This window comes from Pristis pectinata, chromosome 7 (assembly GCF_009764475.1).
Source record: "Pristis pectinata isolate sPriPec2 chromosome 7, sPriPec2.1.pri, whole genome shotgun sequence".
Taxonomy (NCBI): Eukaryota; Metazoa; Chordata; class Chondrichthyes; order Rhinopristiformes; family Pristidae; genus Pristis; species Pristis pectinata.
This window is the reverse complement of record NC_067411.1, coordinates 196,544-214,875: the sequence shown is the minus strand read 5'-3', so window position 1 is coordinate 214,875 and position 18,332 is coordinate 196,544. Positions and strand designations below refer to the sequence as shown.

At 49.0% G+C, this 18,332-nt stretch overlaps 1 protein-coding gene across 2 annotated transcripts in view; it reads right to left on the bottom strand.

Annotated features, from left to right (window-relative positions):
- The window catches only part of LOC127572500 (WD repeat-containing protein 70), a 131,408-nt gene extending 121,024 nt beyond the window's left edge, over positions 1 to 10,384 (bottom strand). The window contains exons 1-2 of one of the 2 annotated variants that reach the window (XM_052019853.1): positions 10,270 to 10,384; positions 6,411 to 6,467 (exon numbers count right to left, since the gene is read on the bottom strand). In XM_052019853.1, the coding sequence (XP_051875813.1) occupies positions 6,411 to 6,456 (46 nt within the window). In that variant the 5' untranslated portion in view covers positions 6,457 to 6,467; positions 10,270 to 10,384. Of the gene's footprint in view, positions 1 to 6,410; positions 6,468 to 7,131; positions 7,151 to 10,269 lie in introns of those variants that run through there. The other variant, XM_052019854.1, reaches the window with a different exon arrangement.
- Between the last annotated feature and the right edge of the window lie 7,948 nt (positions 10,385 to 18,332).

Below are 18,332 nucleotides of genomic sequence, written 5' to 3'. Positions count from 1 at the left end.
TGTTGCAGCCCTAAAGAACTCTGGTTGGACCACACTTGGAGTATTGTGTTCAGTTCTGGTCGTCACATTATAGGAAGGATGTGGAAGCTTTAGAGAGGGTGCAGAGGACATTTACCAGGATGCTGCCTGGATTGGAGAGCATGTCTTATGAGGATAGGTTGAATGAGCTCGGGCTTTTCTCTTTGGAGGGGAGGAGGATGAGAGGTGACTTGATAGAGGTGTACAAGATGAGAAGAGGCATAGATCGAGTAGACAGTCAGAGACTTTTTCCCGGGGCAAAAATGGTTAAGCTGAGGGCCATAATTTTAAGGCGACTGCAGGAAGGTATAAGGGGGACGTCAGGATAAGTTTTTTGTTTTACACAGAGTGGTAGGTGCATGGAACTCACTATGGCAGAGGTTGTGGGGTCGGATACATTGAGGACATTTAAGAGAGATAGCCATGTGAATGATAGAAAAATTGGGGGCTATGTGGGAGGGACAGGATAGATAGATATGAGAGCAGGATAAAATGTCGGCACAAGATTGTAGTTAGCACGGTAGTATAGCAGTTAGCATAACACTATTACAGCGCCAGCGACCCGGTTCAATTCCTGCCGCAGTTCTCCCTGTGTCTGCATGGATTTCCTCCAGGTGCTCCGGTTTCCTCCAACATTCCAAAGACGTACAGGTTCGGAGTTGTGGGCATGCTATGTTGGCGCTGGAAGAGTGGAGACACTTGCGGGCTGCCCCCAGAACACTCTATACAAAAAGATGCATAGATACAGCTGCAGAAAGGGTGGATAATGTAGAATCATCCTCTCTAGAGTCAGTAAGGGTGGAAGTTAGGAACAAGAAAGGAGCAGCTCCTCTACTGGGAGTATTCTATAGGCCCCCCAGTAGCAGCAAGGATACTGAGGAGCAGACTGGGAGACAGATTTTGGAAAGATGCAAAAGTAACAGGGTTGTTATTATGGGAGACTTCAACTTCCCAAAAATTGATTGGCACCTGCTTAGTACCAAAGATTTAGATGGGGTAGAGTTTGTAAATTGTGTCCAGGACTCATTCCTGTCACAGTATGTTGACAGGCCGACTGGAGGGAATGCCATATTAGATCTAGTATTAGGTAATGAACCAGGTTAGGTGACAGATCTTTCAGTGGGTGAGCATTTGGGGGACAGTGGCCACTGCTCCCTAACCTTTAGAATTGTCATGGCCAAGGATAGGAGCAAAGAGGACAGGAAAATATTTAATTGGGGAAGGGCAAATTATGAGGCTACAAGGCTAGAACTTGCAAATGTGAATTGGGATGACATTTTTGAAGGGAAATGTACTATGGAGGTGTGGTCGTTGTTCAGGGATCACTTGCAGGATGTTAGGGATAAATTTGTCCCAGTGAGGCAGAGAAGGAATGGCAGGGTGAAGGAACCATGGGTGACAAGAGAGGTGGAACAACTAGTTAGGAAGAAGGCAGCATACATAAGGCTTGGGAAGCAAGGATCAGATGTCTCTTGAGGAATATAGGGTAGCAAGGAAGGAACTTTAGAAGGGGCTGAGAAGAGCAAGAAGGGGACATAAAAAGTCCTTGGCAAGTAGGGTTAAGGAAAACCCCAAGGCATTTCTCACGTATGTGAAGAGCAGGAGGATGATGAGAGTAAAGGTAGGACCGCTTAGGGATAAAGGTGGGAAGATGTGCCTGGAAGCTGTGGAAGTGGGTGAGGTCCTCACTGAATACTTCTCTTCAGTATTCACCAAGGAGAGGGGCCTTGATGATGCTGAGGACAGTGTTGGTAAGGTTAATGTTCTGGAGCATGTAGACATCAAGAGGGAGGATGTGTTGGAGCTGTTAGAAAATATTAGGACAGATAAGTCCCTGGGGCCTGATGGAATATTCCCCAGGCTACTCTGCAAGGCGAGGGAAGAGAATGCTGAACTGTTGGCTAAGATCTTTGAGTCCTTGTTGTCCACAGGAATAGTACCGGAGGATTGGAGGGTGGCAAATGTTGTCCCCTTATTCAAAAAAGGAAGTAGGGATAGTCCAGGGAATTAGAGACCAGTGAGCCTTACTTCTGTGGTGGGCAAGCTGTTGGAAAGGATTCTGAGAGATTGGACCTATGGGCATTTAGAGAATCATGGTCTGATATGGGACAGCCAGCATGGCTTCACAAAGGGCAGATCATGTCTCACAAGCCTGACAGAGTTCTTTGAGGTGACCAGGCAGATTGATGAGGGTAGTGCTGTAGATGTGGTCTACATGGATTTTAGTAAGGCATTTGACAAGGTTCCACATGGTAGGCTTCTTCAGAAGGTCAGAGGGCATGGGATCCAGGGAAGCTTGGCCGTGTGGATTCAGAATTGGCTTGCTGGTAGAAAGCAGAGGGTTGTGGTGGAGGGAGTGCATTCAGATTGGAGGGTTGTGACTAGCGGTGTCCCACAAGGATCAGTTCTGGGACCTCTGCTTCTCGTGATTTTTATTAATGACTTGGATGAGGGGGTAGAAGGGTGGGTTGGCAAGTTTGCAGACAACACAAAGGTTGGTGGTGTTGTGGATAGTGTGGAGGACTGTCGAAGATTGCAGAGGGACATTGATAGGATGCAGAGCTGGGCAGAAAAGTGGCAGATGGTGTTCAATCCGGAGAAGCGTGAGGTGGTACACTTTGGAAGGACAAACTCCAAGGCGGAGTACAAAGTTAATTGCAGGATGGTGGCGGAGCAGAGGGATCTGGAGGTTCATATCCACAGATCCCTGAAAGTTTATGGGATGTTAGCATTCGTAAAGTCATGGTATCAAGTTTGAGCCACGAGGTAATGATGCAGTTCTACAAAACTCTGGTTAGACCGCACCTAGAATACTGTGTTCAGTTCTGGTCGCCTCATTATAGGAAGGATGTGGAAGTGTTGGAAAGGGTGCAGAGGAGATTTACCAGGATGCTGCCTGGTTTAGAGGGTATGCATTATGAGGAGAGACTAAGGGAGCTAGTGCTTTACTCTTTGGAGAGAAGGAGGATGAGAGGAGACATTACAGAGGTATACAAAATATTAAGAGAAACAGGTAAGAAGTAGACAGCCAGCGCCTCTTTCCCAGGGCACCAATGCTCAATACAAGAGGGCATGGCTTTAAAGTAATGCGTGGGAAGTTCAAGGGAGAGTGGTTGGGGCATGGAATGCGCTGCCTGGGGTGGTGGTGGAGGCAGGTACATTGGTCAAATTCAAGAGATTGCTCGATAAGCATATGGAGGAATTTAAATAGAGGGATATGTGGGAGGAAGGGGTTAGATAGTCTTAGGCGAGGTTTAAAGGTTGGCACAACATTGTGGGCCGAAGGGCCTGTATTGTGCTGTACTGTTCTATGATTCTATGTATTTCACTGTGTGTTTGGATGTACATATGACCAATAAAGATATCTTACCTTATCTGGTCAGGCTCTTTGGCCCACAATGTTGTGCTGACAATTTATCCTGCTCTAAGATCTATCTAACCCTTACCTCCCACATAGCCCTCCATTTCTCTATCACTCACGTGGCTATCTAAGAGATCCTTAAATGTCCCTAATGCATCTGCCGCCACAACCCACCACTCTCTGTAAAAAAAAACTTACCCCTGACATCCTCCTTATATCTTCCTCCAATCACCTTAAAATTATGCCCCCTCATGTTAACCATTGTTGCTCTGGGAAAAAGTCTCTGACTGTCCACTCGATCTATTCCTCTTATCATCTTGTACACCTCTATCAAGTTACCTCTCATCCTCCTCTTCCTCCTCCAAAGAGAAAAGCCCCAAGCTCACTCAACCTATCCTCATAAGACCTGCTCTCCAATCCAGGCAGCATCTTGGTAAATCTCCCTCTCTAAAGCCATGTTCTGTGTACACTCCCTTTTTCTTCTTGACTAAATTAACCACCTCTCTCATAATCCAATCTTCTCTCATCCTGCCATCCTTGTCCTTCCTTCTTATTGGAATATACCTGTCCTGTACTCCGTGCAGTTGGTCTTTGAACAACCTCCACATGTCAGATGTGGACTTGCCCAAAAACAGCTGTTCCCAATTAACCGTCCCAAGTTTCTGCCTAGTTCTCTCATAATTTGCCCTGCCCCAATTGAATACTATCCAGCAAGGTCCATACTTACCATTCATAGCTTTCTTAAAACTTAAGGAGTTGTGGTCACTGTTCCCCAAGTATTCTCCCACTGAAACGTCAATGACCTGGCCAGGCTCATTTCCCAACACCAGGTCCAGTACGGCCCCCTCCTCTGGTTGGACCATCTACATACTTATTTAAGAAACCCTCTTGAATGCACCAGACAAATACTGCCCCATCTAAGCTTCTTGCACTAGGGAAGTCTCAGTCTGTATTGGGGAAGTTGAAGTCACCCATGACAACAACCTTTTGGACCCTTCCCGAATCTGCCTGCATATCTGTTTCTCAATGTCTCGGTGGCTACTGTGGGGTCGACAGTATAATCGCATCAGAGTGATAAATGTCCATTCATCTCATTGGTACCTGTGGTGCCTTGCTGAATGATTGCCAGTCACAAACATTTAAAAACATTCTATCAACTAGTCTATAAAAATACTTTATCCAGGCAGATTCTTTTCCCACCAGCAAGTGGGAGCTTGAGTGGATCTAATTTCAAAAAAAAAGCCACAGAAAGAAAGGATGCATTTTGCCCAGCATGACTATGCCAACCAAAATAAGGGTTACTGAGACAAATCCCATTTTCCAGCTCTCTGCCAGAGGCATGCTGAGTTGGTTTACTTTGATTCCCATCAGGTAATTATAAATTAGGTGGTAAAGTGAAGAAATTTGCCAGCATGTTGCCTGGGAATGGGACGTTTTAGTTAAGAGAAGAGACCAGAGAGACCGGTCTGTTTTCCCTGCAGCAGAGGAAGTTAGGAAGGGCATGATTGAGGTAGGCTGTCAGAAATTTTTCCCCTCATCAGAGATGAGTAAAACATCGACTTCAGATCAGTAGTAAGAGCTTCAGAGGGGATCTGAAGGGGATTTTTTTTACCCAGTGCTCTGACCCTGCCTAGACGTTGAAGGCTATGGACCAAGGGCTGGAAGATGGGACTAACATGGATGCTCCCTACTGATCAGCATGGACATGGTGGCCCAATGGCCTGTTCCCATGCTGCTTGATTCTATGACTACGAGTGGTGCAGCAAATAGTGCCACTGCTTGATAGCTTCAGGGTAATTCGTGAAAACCAGTTTTGATGAAGGATTCTGGACCTGACAAAAATGGAAGATGGAACAGTACAGCACGGAAACAGGCCCTTCGGCCCAAGTGGTCCATGCCGACCATCGTGCCAATACAAACAAATCCCATCTGCCTGCATGTGGTGTGTGTACCTCTCCATTCCCAATCTGTTCGTGTACTTATCTAAAACATTGCTGTCATATCTGCTTCCACCACCTCCCCCGACAGCATGTTCCAGGCACCTACCACACCGTAAACAAACCTTTCCTCGTAAATCTCCTTTAAACTTTCCACTCTCACCTTAAACCTGTGCCATTGAGTATGAGATTTCCACCCCAGGAAAAATACTATCTACCTTGTCTATGCCTCTCAGAATTTTATCGATCTGTCATATCCACTCTTAACCTCTTCTACTCCAGGGACAACAGACCCAGTTTCTCCTCAAAACTGAATCACTCCATCCCAGGCAACATCCTGGTGAATCTCCTCTGCACCCTAACACTATCACATGCTTCCTTTGCCTTGGTTACCAGGACTGTACACAGTACTGCAGCTGAGGTCTGACCAACATTTTAGAAAGTTGGAGCATTATCTCCCTGCTTTTGTATTCAATACCCCAAGTAATAAGGAATCCCCTGTGCCTTACTGATTACGTGACCTATCTGCGCTGCCACCTTCATTGATCCATGGACTTGTACTCCAAGGTCTCTCTGTTCCTCAAAACTCCCAAGATCCAATCATTCAAGATGTGTATCCGAGCCTCATTAATACTCCCAAAATGCATCACCTCACCGCACCGTCATGATGCAAGGTCTTGACATGAAATGTCAACTATCCCTCTGTCTCCACAGATGCTGCTCAACCCACAAAGTTCCTCCATTTAACTCCATCTGCCACTTTTCAGCCCAATTCACAAACTAGTTCGCCGACCTGAGCTAGTCATTTGCTTGCATTTGGCCCATATACCTCTCAACCTTTCCTATCCATGAACCTGTCCAAATGGTTTTTAGATATTGTAATTGGAAGCTCTCCCTCCTGCAGCAAGTGTGGAGAACTTTACTCTCTATGTAAGCTCACTGGTTCTGCCCTAAGAGCATTTGGTGGAACAATACTGACAGATTTTTGCTCCATAATGTCTCCAATCCTGAAGGGAAGGGGTGGAGTGAGTTTTGGTCCTATCTAAGGACCGTAACTACCTATCCCTCTGTTTCTGTTGGTTGCAATAACTTACCAAACCCAGAGAAACCCATCACGGCCCCGATATCTGGGTCACCCATTTCGATCTCAGCTGACAAAGGCAAAAGAATTTAAATTAAAAAATAGAAGCATAGAGCCCAGACACCTGGGAGTGACACAACCTTACCAACATCAGACCTATCACTCTCCCACACCCAGCCTAAACCAACCAGTATGTCATCCACAGAACCCATGGCAAATTCTCCACCACCTCCTGAAAATAACCCTTCCTCCCTCCTCTCTTCCCCCATCCAGGATCAACTCTACCCAGCACAAATCTCACCCAGACACGGCCCCAGTACCAAACCCACCATGAATTAAGGTTGGAAGTGTGATGGATATTTCAGTGTTACATGACGCCAGTGACACAGCTTTGCTCCCAATCTTGCACATTGCTTGTGTTGAGTTTGTACATTTGCACTGAAATGGTGTGGCTTTTCCCCAGCTTCTAGTTTCCTCTGACTTGCCAAAGGTGTTTGCATATAGGTGAGCTGACTGCTGCAAATATCCCCAGTGTAGGCTGGCAATGGGAGAATCGGGGGTGGGGCAGGGATGTTAATCAGCACATCTGGGAGAATAGATTACAGCAAAATAAATGGGGGAACAGGAGTGCTTGAAAAGCCAGGCAAACATAGAACAGTACAGCACAGTACAGGTCCTTCGGCCCACAATGTTGTGCCGAACAATATGTACACCTCCTCCATGATCAATCTTACCCTTTCCTCCTGCACAAGCGATTACCCTCCATTTTTCTTACATCCATGTGCCTATCCAAGAGCCTTTTATATGTCCCTATTACATCAGCCTCTACAACGACCACTGTGCGATCCAGGCACCCACCACTCTTGGTGGTGTCACCCAGCTCTGACATCTCCCCTGAACATTCCTCCTCTGACCTTAAACAGACGTCCTCTGGTATTTGCTATTACCACCCTGGGGAAAAGGTGCTCCCTGTCTACCCCACCTGTGCCCATCATAATCTTATACACCTCTATCAAGTCGCCTCTCATCCTGCATCGCTCCAAAGAGAAAAGCCTGAGCTCACTCAACCTTTCCTCATAAGATATGTTCTTTAATCCAGGCAACGTCCTGCTAAATCACCTCTGCACCCTCTCCAAAGCTTCCACATCCTTCCTATAATGAGGTAACCAAAACTTAACAGAATACTTAGTGTGGTCTAACTAGAGTTTTTTTTGAGCTGCAACTTTACCTCGCGGCTCTTGAGCTCAAAACCCCGACTAATGAAGCCAGCGCTCCATACACCTTCTTAACCTATTGGGTGGGGCTGTCTTTGTGGAGTCTGCACATTCTCCATGTGACCACACAGGTTTCCTCTGGGTGCTCCAATTTCATCCCAAAGATATGTGGGTTTTGTAGGTTAATTGACAGTTGTAAATTACCCATTGTGTGTAGGTGAGAGGTAGAATCTGGAAGGAGTTAATAAAAAAAGTGGGAAGAACGAAAAAAAAAATCAGATCAGATAAGACCAGATATCTTTATTAGTCACATGTACATCGAAAGACACAGTGAGATGCATCTTTTGTGTGGAGTGTTCTGGGGGCAGCCCGCAAGTGTCGCCACACTTCCAGCACCAACATAGCACGCACACAACCTAACCCGTACGTCTTTGGAATGTGGGAGGAAACCGGCGTAGTCACGGGGAGAACGTATAAACTCCTTACAGATAGTAGCCAGATTTGAACCCGGATCACTGGCGCTGTAAAGCGTTACACTAACCGCTACACTGCTGTGCCTCACACAACTGGAGAAGAATCCAGACCAGCATGGGAATCACCCACGCATGGAAGGCCATGGACCTCATCCACTAACTGGGACGTGTGATAGATAGTGTAGATTGGTGCGTCAAAGGGCCTGTTTCTGTGCTGAAAGATTCCCTCTTCCAACCACTCTCCCCAGCTCCAACTCCCCACAACTCCAGCTTACCCCCTCAACCCAAGCTCCAAACCCGACTCACACCTCCCATATCCCCTCTGTTACCCCTTCCCCTCCCCTCCGTTACCCCTCCCCCCCCGTTACCCCCTCTCCCCCTCCCCAGTCCCTCTGCTCCTTTACCCTCTCCTCCGTTAACCCCCTCCCCTCCCGTTACCCCTCCCTCATCCCTCTGCTCCTTTACCCTCTCCTCCGTTAACCCCCTCCCCTCCTGTTACCCCTCCCTCATCCCTCTGCTCCTTTACCCTCTCCTCCGTTAACCCCCTCCCCTCCCCTGTTACTCCTCTCCATTATCCCTCCCTCAACTCCTTTACCCTCCCCTCCATTACTCCCTCTCCCCTCACGTTACCTGTCCCCTCCGTTACCCCCTCCGCTCCTCCCTCCCCTCTGTTACCCCCTCCCCTCGTCCCTCCCCTCGGTTACCCTCTCCCCTCGTCCCTCCCCTGCCCCCGTTACCCCCTCCCCTCTCCTCACCCCCTCCCCCAACCCCCTCCCCTCTCCCCTACCCCCCTCCCCCTCCTCACCCCCTCCCCCAACCCCCTCCCCTCTCCTCCCCCCTCCCCTCCCCCCCTCCCCCTCCCCTCCCCCCCCACCCCCCTCCCCCTCCCCCCTTCCCCTCCCCTTCCCCCCTCCCTCCCCTCCCCCCCTCCCCCTCCCCTCCCCCCTCCCCCTCCCCCTCCCCTCCCCCCTCCCCCTCTCCTCCCTCCCCTCCCCCCCCTCCCCCCCTCCCCTCCCCTCCCCCCCTCCCCCTCTCCTTCCTCCTCCCCCCTCCTCCCCCCTCCCCCTCCCCTCCCCCCCTCCCCCTCTCCTCCCTCCCCCCCCCTCCCCCTCCCTCCCCCCCTCCCCCCCCTCCCCCTCCCCTCCCCCCTCCCCCCCCTCCCCCCCCCTCCCCTCCCCCCTCCCCCCCTCCCCCCCCTCCCCTCCCCCCTCCCTTCCCCCCTCCCTCCCCCCCTCCCCTCCCCCTCCTCCCCCCCTCCCCCTCCTCTCCCCTCCCCCCCCCTCCCCTCCCCCTCTCCCTCCCCCCCTCCCCCTCTCCCTTCCCCCCCTCCCTCCCCCTCCCCCCTCCCCCTCTCCCTCCCCCCCTCCCCTCCCCTCCCCCCCTCTCCCTCCCCCTCCCCCCCCCTCTCCTCCCCCTCCCCCCCCCTCTCCCTCCCCTCCCCCTCCCCCCCCTCTCCCTCCCCCTCCCCCCCTCTCCCCCCCCCTCTCCCTCCCCCTCCCCTCCCCCTCCCCCCCCCTCTCCCTCCCCCCTCCCCCCCTCTCCCTCCCCCCTCCCCCCCCTCTCCCTCCCCCCCCTCTCCTCCCCCCTCCCGTCCCCCTCTCCCTCCCCCTCCCCTCCCCCTCACCTTCCCTCACCTCCCCTCTCCCCTCCCCCTCTCCCTCCCCTCCCCCCTCCCCTCCCCCCTCCCCTCCTCCCTCCCCCCTCCCCACTCTCCTCCCCCCTCCCCTCTCCTCCCCTCTCCTCCCCCCTCCTCCCTCCTCCCCCCCCCCTCCCCCCTCCTCCCTCCTCCCCCCCCCCTCCCCCCTCCTCCCTCCTCCCCCCCCCTCCCCCCTCCTCCCTCCTCCCCCCCCCTCCCCCCTCCTCCCCCCCTCCCCCCCCCCCTCCCCCCTCCTCCCCCCCCCTCTCCTCCCCCTCCCCCCTCCTCCCCCCCCTCCCCCCTCCTCCCCCCCCCTCTCCTCCCCCTCCCCCCCTCCTCCCCCTCCCCCCTCCTCCCCCTCTCCTCCTCCTCCCCCCTCCTCCCCCCCACCCCCCACCCCTCCCCTCTCCCCTCCCCACCCCCTCCCCTCCCCTCCCCTCTCCCCTCCCCTCTCCCCTCTCCCCTCTCCCCTCCCCGTCCTCTCTCCCCTCCCTCCTCCTCCCCTCTCCCCTCCCCTCTCCCCTCCCCTCTCCCCTCCCCTCTCCCCACCTTGTTTCCTGCGATGTTTTCAGGCAACAGCGTTTTTCCGCAAATCCAGGCCGCGGCCGAGGAGTCAGACAAGTGACAAGATGGGCAATACCAGGGATCTCGGAGCCCCGAGAGAAACGGACGCCAAACTCCCGGCACTACCGCCACTTCTCGGCAAGCGCGGGGATTTCAATTCATATGAATATTTTATGAGTTACGGACGGATAAAAAATGCTTCACCATGACGAACTCTTGACCTAGTCTCCAGTGTGGACAGGAATTTCCATAAAGTGTCACTGCAGTGATTTTTATGAATTGACCATCCTCAGTTTGCCCTTGAGAAGGTTGTGGTTGGGCGGCCTTTTTCAACTGCAGAAGTCCCTCTGGAATGAAGCTGGAAAATGCCAGAACACTCAGTGGAGGTGGGAAAGTGAGAAGATTGCAGAGGTGGGAGGGATGGTGAAGGTGTTCAGAGGGAGGGAGTTCCAGCATTGGGTGATGATGAAGGAAATGAGGATATATTTCCAAACCAGGATGGTGAGCGACTTGGAGGAGGCGACCTGCTGATTAGCGTGTCCCCGGGGTAATGGGAAATAGAAAAATAGCAGAGATTCAAAATAATTATTTTGGTTTGGCTCACAATAGAAAATAGTAGCAGCATCCAGACAGTACTGCCACCAAAATTGATGGTATGGTGGACATTGAAGAAGTTTATCTAAGATTACAAGAGGATCTAGATCATCTGGGATTATGGGTCAAGGATTGTCAGAGGGTACAGAGAAACAAAGGACTGTTGGAATCCAGATGAAAAAACAACTCAAGTCCTGAGAAGGGTCCTGACCCGAAATGTTGACCATCTGTTTTTCTCTACGGATGCTGCCTGCTGAGTTCCTCCAGCATCTTGTTGTTTTGTCAGAGAGTATGTAACTTGGACAAGAGTGAAGTGTTGCATTTGGCATGTAAAACCAGGGCAGGACATGCACAGTAAATGACAGAGCCCTGGAGGATGCTGTGCAACAGAGACCAAAGGGTACAAGTACTTAATTCCCTGAAAGTGGCGGCTTAGGTGGACAAGGTGGTGAAGAAGGCATTTGGCACACTTTCAGCAGTAAGGGATTGAGTACAAGAGTTGGGGCATCATGTTACAGCTGTACAAGTCATTGATGAGGCCAAACTTTTTTTCCCTGGAGAACAGGAGGCTGAGGGGTGACCTTATTGGAGGTACATAAAATCATGGGGTGTCGATAAGATGGACGGTCACAGTCTTTCTCCCAAGGTAAGGAATTCCAAAACTACAGGCACAGATTTAAAGTGAGAGGGGAAAGATTTAAAGGGGACATGAATGGCACATTTTTTGCACAGAGGGTGATGAGGCCGAAGGCCTGTTTCCTTTCTGCATAACTCTTTCACTCTACATTACCCCTGTCACAAACCAGCAACAAAAGAAACACACTGAGCATGATTCAGTGTTAAAAACTATTTTATTAATCACTACTATTGATAATACGTAAAATAAAAGTAAAAATGTTAGTATGTTAGAATTCAAGAATGTTAAACCTCGAACGTTAACCCCAAAACTAAACTCTTCGTGTGTGTGTGTGTGACAAAGTCCAAAACTCCCAGTTCCTGAATGGTTCTTAAAGTTCAGTTCCGCAAGCCATAAGGTGAAACATGAGCAAGGGCTTCTTCAACAACCACCGTTGTCTGAAGATAAGATGTAGATGTAGAAAAACATAGAGAGAGTACATACGAAATCCAAATGTTCCACGATGGAACCCAAACGACACTTCAGTGTTTACTCGGTAGTGACTTCCTCACCCCGAAAAGCATCCGAACCGTGGTCGTCCACACACAAATACCTGTTTCCTTCTACAGGTCAGCAACAAAGTGAACTCCACCGGATTACTTCCAACTTCCATACATGGATTTCAGTGGCAAACACAGTTATTGTTTCTCATCCATCGATAGAGAAAACAAGCAGGCTGGTGTCTCTCTCCCTTCTCTCTCTCTCTCCTTCTTCTTCTTCTTCAACAACGTCATTACGTCCTTTATCTTCTATTGACGTAAGCACGCCCCACACACACATACACACACACTCTCTATCTTAAAGGGACTTTCACTGAGTCTGTAACACCCCCAAATTATGTATTCCCATGCAGTAACATTATACGTGGTGCCTCATCAAATGCCATCTGGAAATCCAATCAAACAAATTGTACAGCACAGAAACAGGCCCTTTAGCCCACCACGTCTACACTGGGGATTGCACCATCAACACTCATTCCATTTACCCATATTAGGTCCATCGACTTGCATGCCTTGGCAATTCCAAGTGCTTGTCTAGATGCTTCTTTAATGTTGTGAGAGTACCTGCCTGCAGCCCCTCCTCAGGTAGCGTACTCCAGATCCCAACCACTCTCTGAAAGAATTCCAACTGGGATCCCCTCTAAACTCCCACTGTCCATTGTAAACATCTGTCCTCTTGTTTAACACACTCAAACTATGGGTAAAACATTCTTACCATCTACACTGTCTACCCTATCTAACCCCTTCAGAATTTTGTACACCACTATCAGATCACCTCTCAGCTTCCTCTGCTCAAAGGAAACCAAACCCAGCCTCTCCAGTCACTCTTTGTAACTGAAACCTGGGACTCAACACCTACCGCTTTAACAGGATCCTTGACTTTCTGACCAACAGACCACAATCAGTGAGGATAGGCAGCAACACCTCCAGCACGATTATTCTCAACACTGGTGCCCCACAAGTCCTCAGTCCCCTACTCTATTCCCTATACACTCATGACTGCATGGCCAGATTCTGCTCTAACTCCATCTGCAAGTTTGCAGATGATGCCACCGTAGTAGGCTGCATCTCAAATAATGATGAGCTGGAGTACAGGAAGGAGATAGAGAGCTTAGTGACATGGTGTCATGACAACAACCTTTCCCTCAATGTCAGTAAAACAAAAGAGTTGGTCATTGACTTCAGGAAAGGGGTGGTGTACATGCACCTGTCCACATCAATGATGCTGAGATTGAGAGGGTTGAGAGCTTCAGGTTCCTTGGAGTGAACATCACCAATAGCCTGTCCTGGTCCAACCACAAAGACGCAATGGCCAAGAAAGCTCACCAGTGCCTCTACTTCCTCAGGAGGCTAAAGAAATTTGGCATGTCCCCTTTGACATTCACTAATTTTAATCGATGCACTGCAGAAAGCATCCTATCTGAATGCATCACGGCTTGGTATGGCAACTGCTCTGCCTGTGATACTTTACTCTGTATTCTTTTATTGTTTTTACCCTGTACTATCCTCAATGTACTCTGTACTACCTCAATGCACTGTGTAATGAATTGATCTGTAGGAAGACAAGTTTTTCACTGCACCTCAGTACAAGTGATAATAATAAACCAATACCAATAGCTCCAATCCAGGCAAGGTTCTGGTGAAGTTCTTCTGCACTCTCTCCAGAACAATTGCATCCTTGCTATAGCATGGTGACTACATTGAAAGAGATTTATCAGCAAAGTTTTTTTTACACAATTCTGGTTGACACATTACTGGAAGGATGTGGAGGCTTTGGAAAGGGTGCAGAAGAGGTTCACCAGGATGTTGCCTGAATGAGAGGGGACTATATATAAGGAAAGGTTGGACAAACATGGGTTGTTTTCTCCAGAGAATGAGGGAAAATCTGACAGAAGTTTATAAGATTATGAGAGGGATAGATTGGGTTGACAGCCAGGTAGATATCTTTTCCCGAGGGTAGAAATATCAAGTACTTGAGGGCATGCATTTAATGTGAGATGTGGAAAGTTTAAGGAAGATGTGTGGGTAAGTTTTTTTTTACACAGAGAGCTGCAGGTGGCTGGAGCAGGCTGCCAGGGATAGTGGTGGAAGCAGATACGACAGTGGTGTTCAAGAGGCTTTTAGACAGATGAATATGCAAGGATTGGGGAGATGTGGATCATGGAGCTGGAGATAGAGCTGGAGTTGGATGAACTAAGGATCATCCGGGACGCTGAGCGAATCATAGACGGGACTTTTGAGCAGGTGGTTACACCCAGAGGGCAGGATTCAGGTAGTGGATGGATGAGCACCGAGAGAGAGGTAGGGGGAAAAAGAAGTCAGTGCAGGGTCCCCCTGTGGGAAGTCCTCTCAGCAACAAGTGAACCCTTTAGATACTGCTGAGTGGGATGACCTATCTGGGCAAGGCAGCAGCAGCCAGGCCAGTGGCACTGTGGTCGGCTCTGAGGCTCAGAAGGGAAGGGAGAAGTCAGGCAGAGCGATAGTCATTGGGGACTTAATAGTTAAGGGGACAGACAGGAGGTTCTGCAATTGCAACAGAGACGCCAGGATGGTGTGTTGCCTCCTGGGTGCCAGGGTCCTGGATGTCTCGGAGTGGTTGCAGAATATTCTTAAGGGGGAAGGTGAGCAGCCAGAAGTTGTGGTGCATATTGGTACCAATGACATAGGCAGGAGAGGGGTGGAGGTCCTGCACAATGAGTATAGAGAGTTAAGAAGGAGGCTGAAGAGCAGGAGCTCCAAGGTAGTAATCTCTGGATCACTCCCAGTGCCGCAAGCTGGTGAAGGAAAGAACAGGATGATAGCACAGACAAATGAGTGGCTGGGGAGATGGGGCAGGGTTTCAAGTTCTTGGATCATTGGAGCTTTTCTGGGGAAGGGGTGACCTGTACAAGAGGGACGGGTTGCACCTGAACTGGAGGGGAACCAATATCCTGGCAGGGAAGTTGCTCATGCAACTGGGGAAGGTTTAAACTAGCTTCGCAGGAGGATGGGAACTGCAGCAACAAGTCAGAAAGTGAGGGAACAGGCAGGAGGGCTGATGTCAGGGAAAATAGTATTAGGCAGATTCCTAATAACAGATGTGATGAGACGAATGGTTTGAAGTGTTTGTACTTTAACGCTCGGAGTGTTATGGGCAAGAGTGATGAACTTAGAGCATGGATCAGTACATGGAACTGTGATGTTGTGGCCATTACAGAGACTTGGTTGAGGGAGGGACAGGAATGGGTGATCAATGTACCAGGGTTTTGAAGTGCTAAGAATAGAGAGGGGGGTAAAAGAGGGGGAGGAGGAGGGCTCAGATACAGAGTCTATATGGGTAGAACTCAGGAATAGGAAGGGTGCAATCACTCTCTTGGGTGTGTACTTATAGACCTCCCAATAGTCACTGGGACATTGAGGAACGGATATGCAGACAAATTAAGGAAATATATAAAAATACAGGGTTGTGGTCATGCGAGACTTCAACTTCCAGAGAAAAGATTCGGACCTTTTTAGTGCAAGGGGGTTAGATGGGACAAGATTTGTTACGTGTATCCAGGAGGGGTTCTTAAATCAGTATGTTGACAGACCAACAAGGGGAGAGGCTATTCTGGACCTGTTGGGTAATGAGCCTGGCCAGGTGACTCACCTATCAGTGGGTGAGCAATTGGGGAACAGTGACCACAGCTCATTAATTTTCAGGATAGCTGTAGATAAGGATAGGTATGGAGCTAGCGGGAACGTTTTAAATTGGAGCAGGCTAATTATGAAGGCATAAGGCAGGAACTAGGTGGAGTAAATTGGGAACACCTTTTTACTGGCAAGTCCACATCGAACGAGTGGAAAGTGTTCAAGGATCAAATATATAAACACTTTACAACACCAGCAACCCGGGTTCAATTCTGGCCACTATCTGTAAGGAGTTTATACGTTCTCCCCGTTTCTGCGTGGGTTTCCTCCAGGTGCTCCGGTTTCCTCCCACATTAGGAAGTTGTGGGCATGCTATGTTGGCGCCGGAAGCGTGGCAACACTTGCGGGCTGCCCCCAGAATATTCCATGCAAAAAAGATGCATTTCACTGTGTGTTTTGATGTACATGTGACCAATAAAGAAATCTTATAATCTTGTATAAAGTACAGGATAGGTATTGTATGTCCCAATTAGAAGGAAGGACATGAATGGTAAAGTAAGGGAACCTTGGATTTCCAGAGAAGTGATGAACTTAGTCGAGAAGGAAAAGGACAAGTATGTAGAGCTTTGGAAGTTAGGATCAGATAGAGCACGAGAGGACTATAAAGAAGCTTGAAATGAACTCAAGAAAGGAATTAGGAAAGCCTGGAGGGGCCATGAAAAGTCCTTAGCAAGTAGGATTAAGGAGAATCCAAAAGCATTCTATTCTTACATAAGGAATAAGAGGATAACGAGGGAAAGGGTAGGACCACTCAAGGATAAAGAAGGGACTCTACAGTATGTTTGGACGCAGAGGATGTGGGTGAGGTTCTGAATGAATATTTCTCTTCAGTATTTACCCAGGAAAGGGACATGCAGGACGCAGAAATTGGAAAGGACAGTGTAAACATGTGTAAGCATTTAGAGGTCAAGGAGGAGGTCGTGTTCGGTCTCCTAAACTGTACTAAGGTGGATAAGTCCCTGGGGCCCGATGGGATATACCCCTGACTGAGACGATAAAGGAAATTGCTGGGGCCTTGACCAGTATCTTTGTGTCCTCTTTGACCACAGGTGAGGTACTGGAAGACTGGCAAGTGGCTAATGTTGTTCCTCTATTTAAGAAAGGAACAAGGGAAAATCTGGGGAACTATAGACTGGTCAGTTGTAGGGAAATTGCTGGAGAAATTCTTCGAGATAGGATATACGAGCATCTGGAATCCAATGGCTTGATTAGGGAAAGCCAGCATGGCTTTGTGCGGGTTAAGTTGTGTCTTACTAACCTGGTTGAGTTTTTTGACAAGGTGACGAGAGAGATTGATGAAGGTAGAGCTGTGGATGTTACCTATATGGACTTCAGTAAGGCATTTGACAAAGTCCCACATAATTGGTTAATACAGAAAGTTCAGATGGATGGAGTCAATAGAGAATTGGTTGTGTGGATCTAGAACTGGCTTGCCCATAGGGTGGTGGTTGAAGGGACTTATTCGGGCTGGAGGCCTATGAGTAGTGGTGTTCCACAGAGATCTGTACTGAAACCTCTGCTGTTTGTGATGTACATAAATGACCTGGATGAGTATGTTGATGGATGGGTTAGTAAGTTTGCAGACGATACCAAGCTTGGTGGAATTGTGAATAGTGTAGAAGGCTGGCGACAGACACGGCGTGATATAGATCAGCTGCAGATGTGGGTAGAGAAGTGGCAGATGGAATTCAACCCTGATAAATGTGAGGTGTTGCACCTTGGTAGGATTAATGTCAAGAGACAGTAATCTCTAAAGAGCAAGACCCTTAACAGTGTTGAAGAGTAGAGAGACCTTGGGGTACAAATCCACAGCTCACTAAAAGTGACTATACAGGTAGATAGGGTGGTAAACAAGGCTTATGGAATGTTTGCTTTCATGAATTGGGGTATTGAGTACAGGAGTCAAAAAGTTATGATACAACTCTATAGAACTCTGGTTAGGCCACATTTAGAGTATTGCATGCAGTTCTGGTCACCTCACTATGGGAAGGATGTCGAGGCTTTAGGGTGCAGAGGAGGTTTACAAGGATGCTGCCTGGATTTGAGGGCATGTGCTATCAGGAGAGGCTGGACAAACTTGGGCTCTTTTCTCTGGAATGGCAGAGGCTGAGGGGTGATCTATTAGAAGTGTATAAAATTATGAAGGGCATAGATAGGGTGCACAAGCAATATCTTCTACCCATTATTGAGTGATCCAATACCAGAGGGCATGCACTTAAGGTGAAAGGGGTAGGATCAGAACAGATGTGAGGGGTATGTTTTTTACTGAGAGAGTGGTGAACGCCTGGAATGCGTTGCCTGATAGGGTGGTGGAGGCAAATGCATTGGGGGCTTTTAAGAGGGGCTTGGATGGGCACATGAATGAGAGGAAAATGGAGGGATATGGGCTTTCTGTAGGTAGGAGGGATTAGCTATGTCGGCATAACATTGTGGGCCGAAGGTATCGGTGTTGGTTTATTATTGTCACTTGTTCTGAGGTACAGTGAAAAACTTGCATACTGATCATACAGATCAATTCATTACACAGTGCAGTTACGTTGGGTAAGTACAGAGTGCATTGAGGTAGTACAGGTAAAAACAATAACAGTACAGAGTAAAGTGTCACAGCT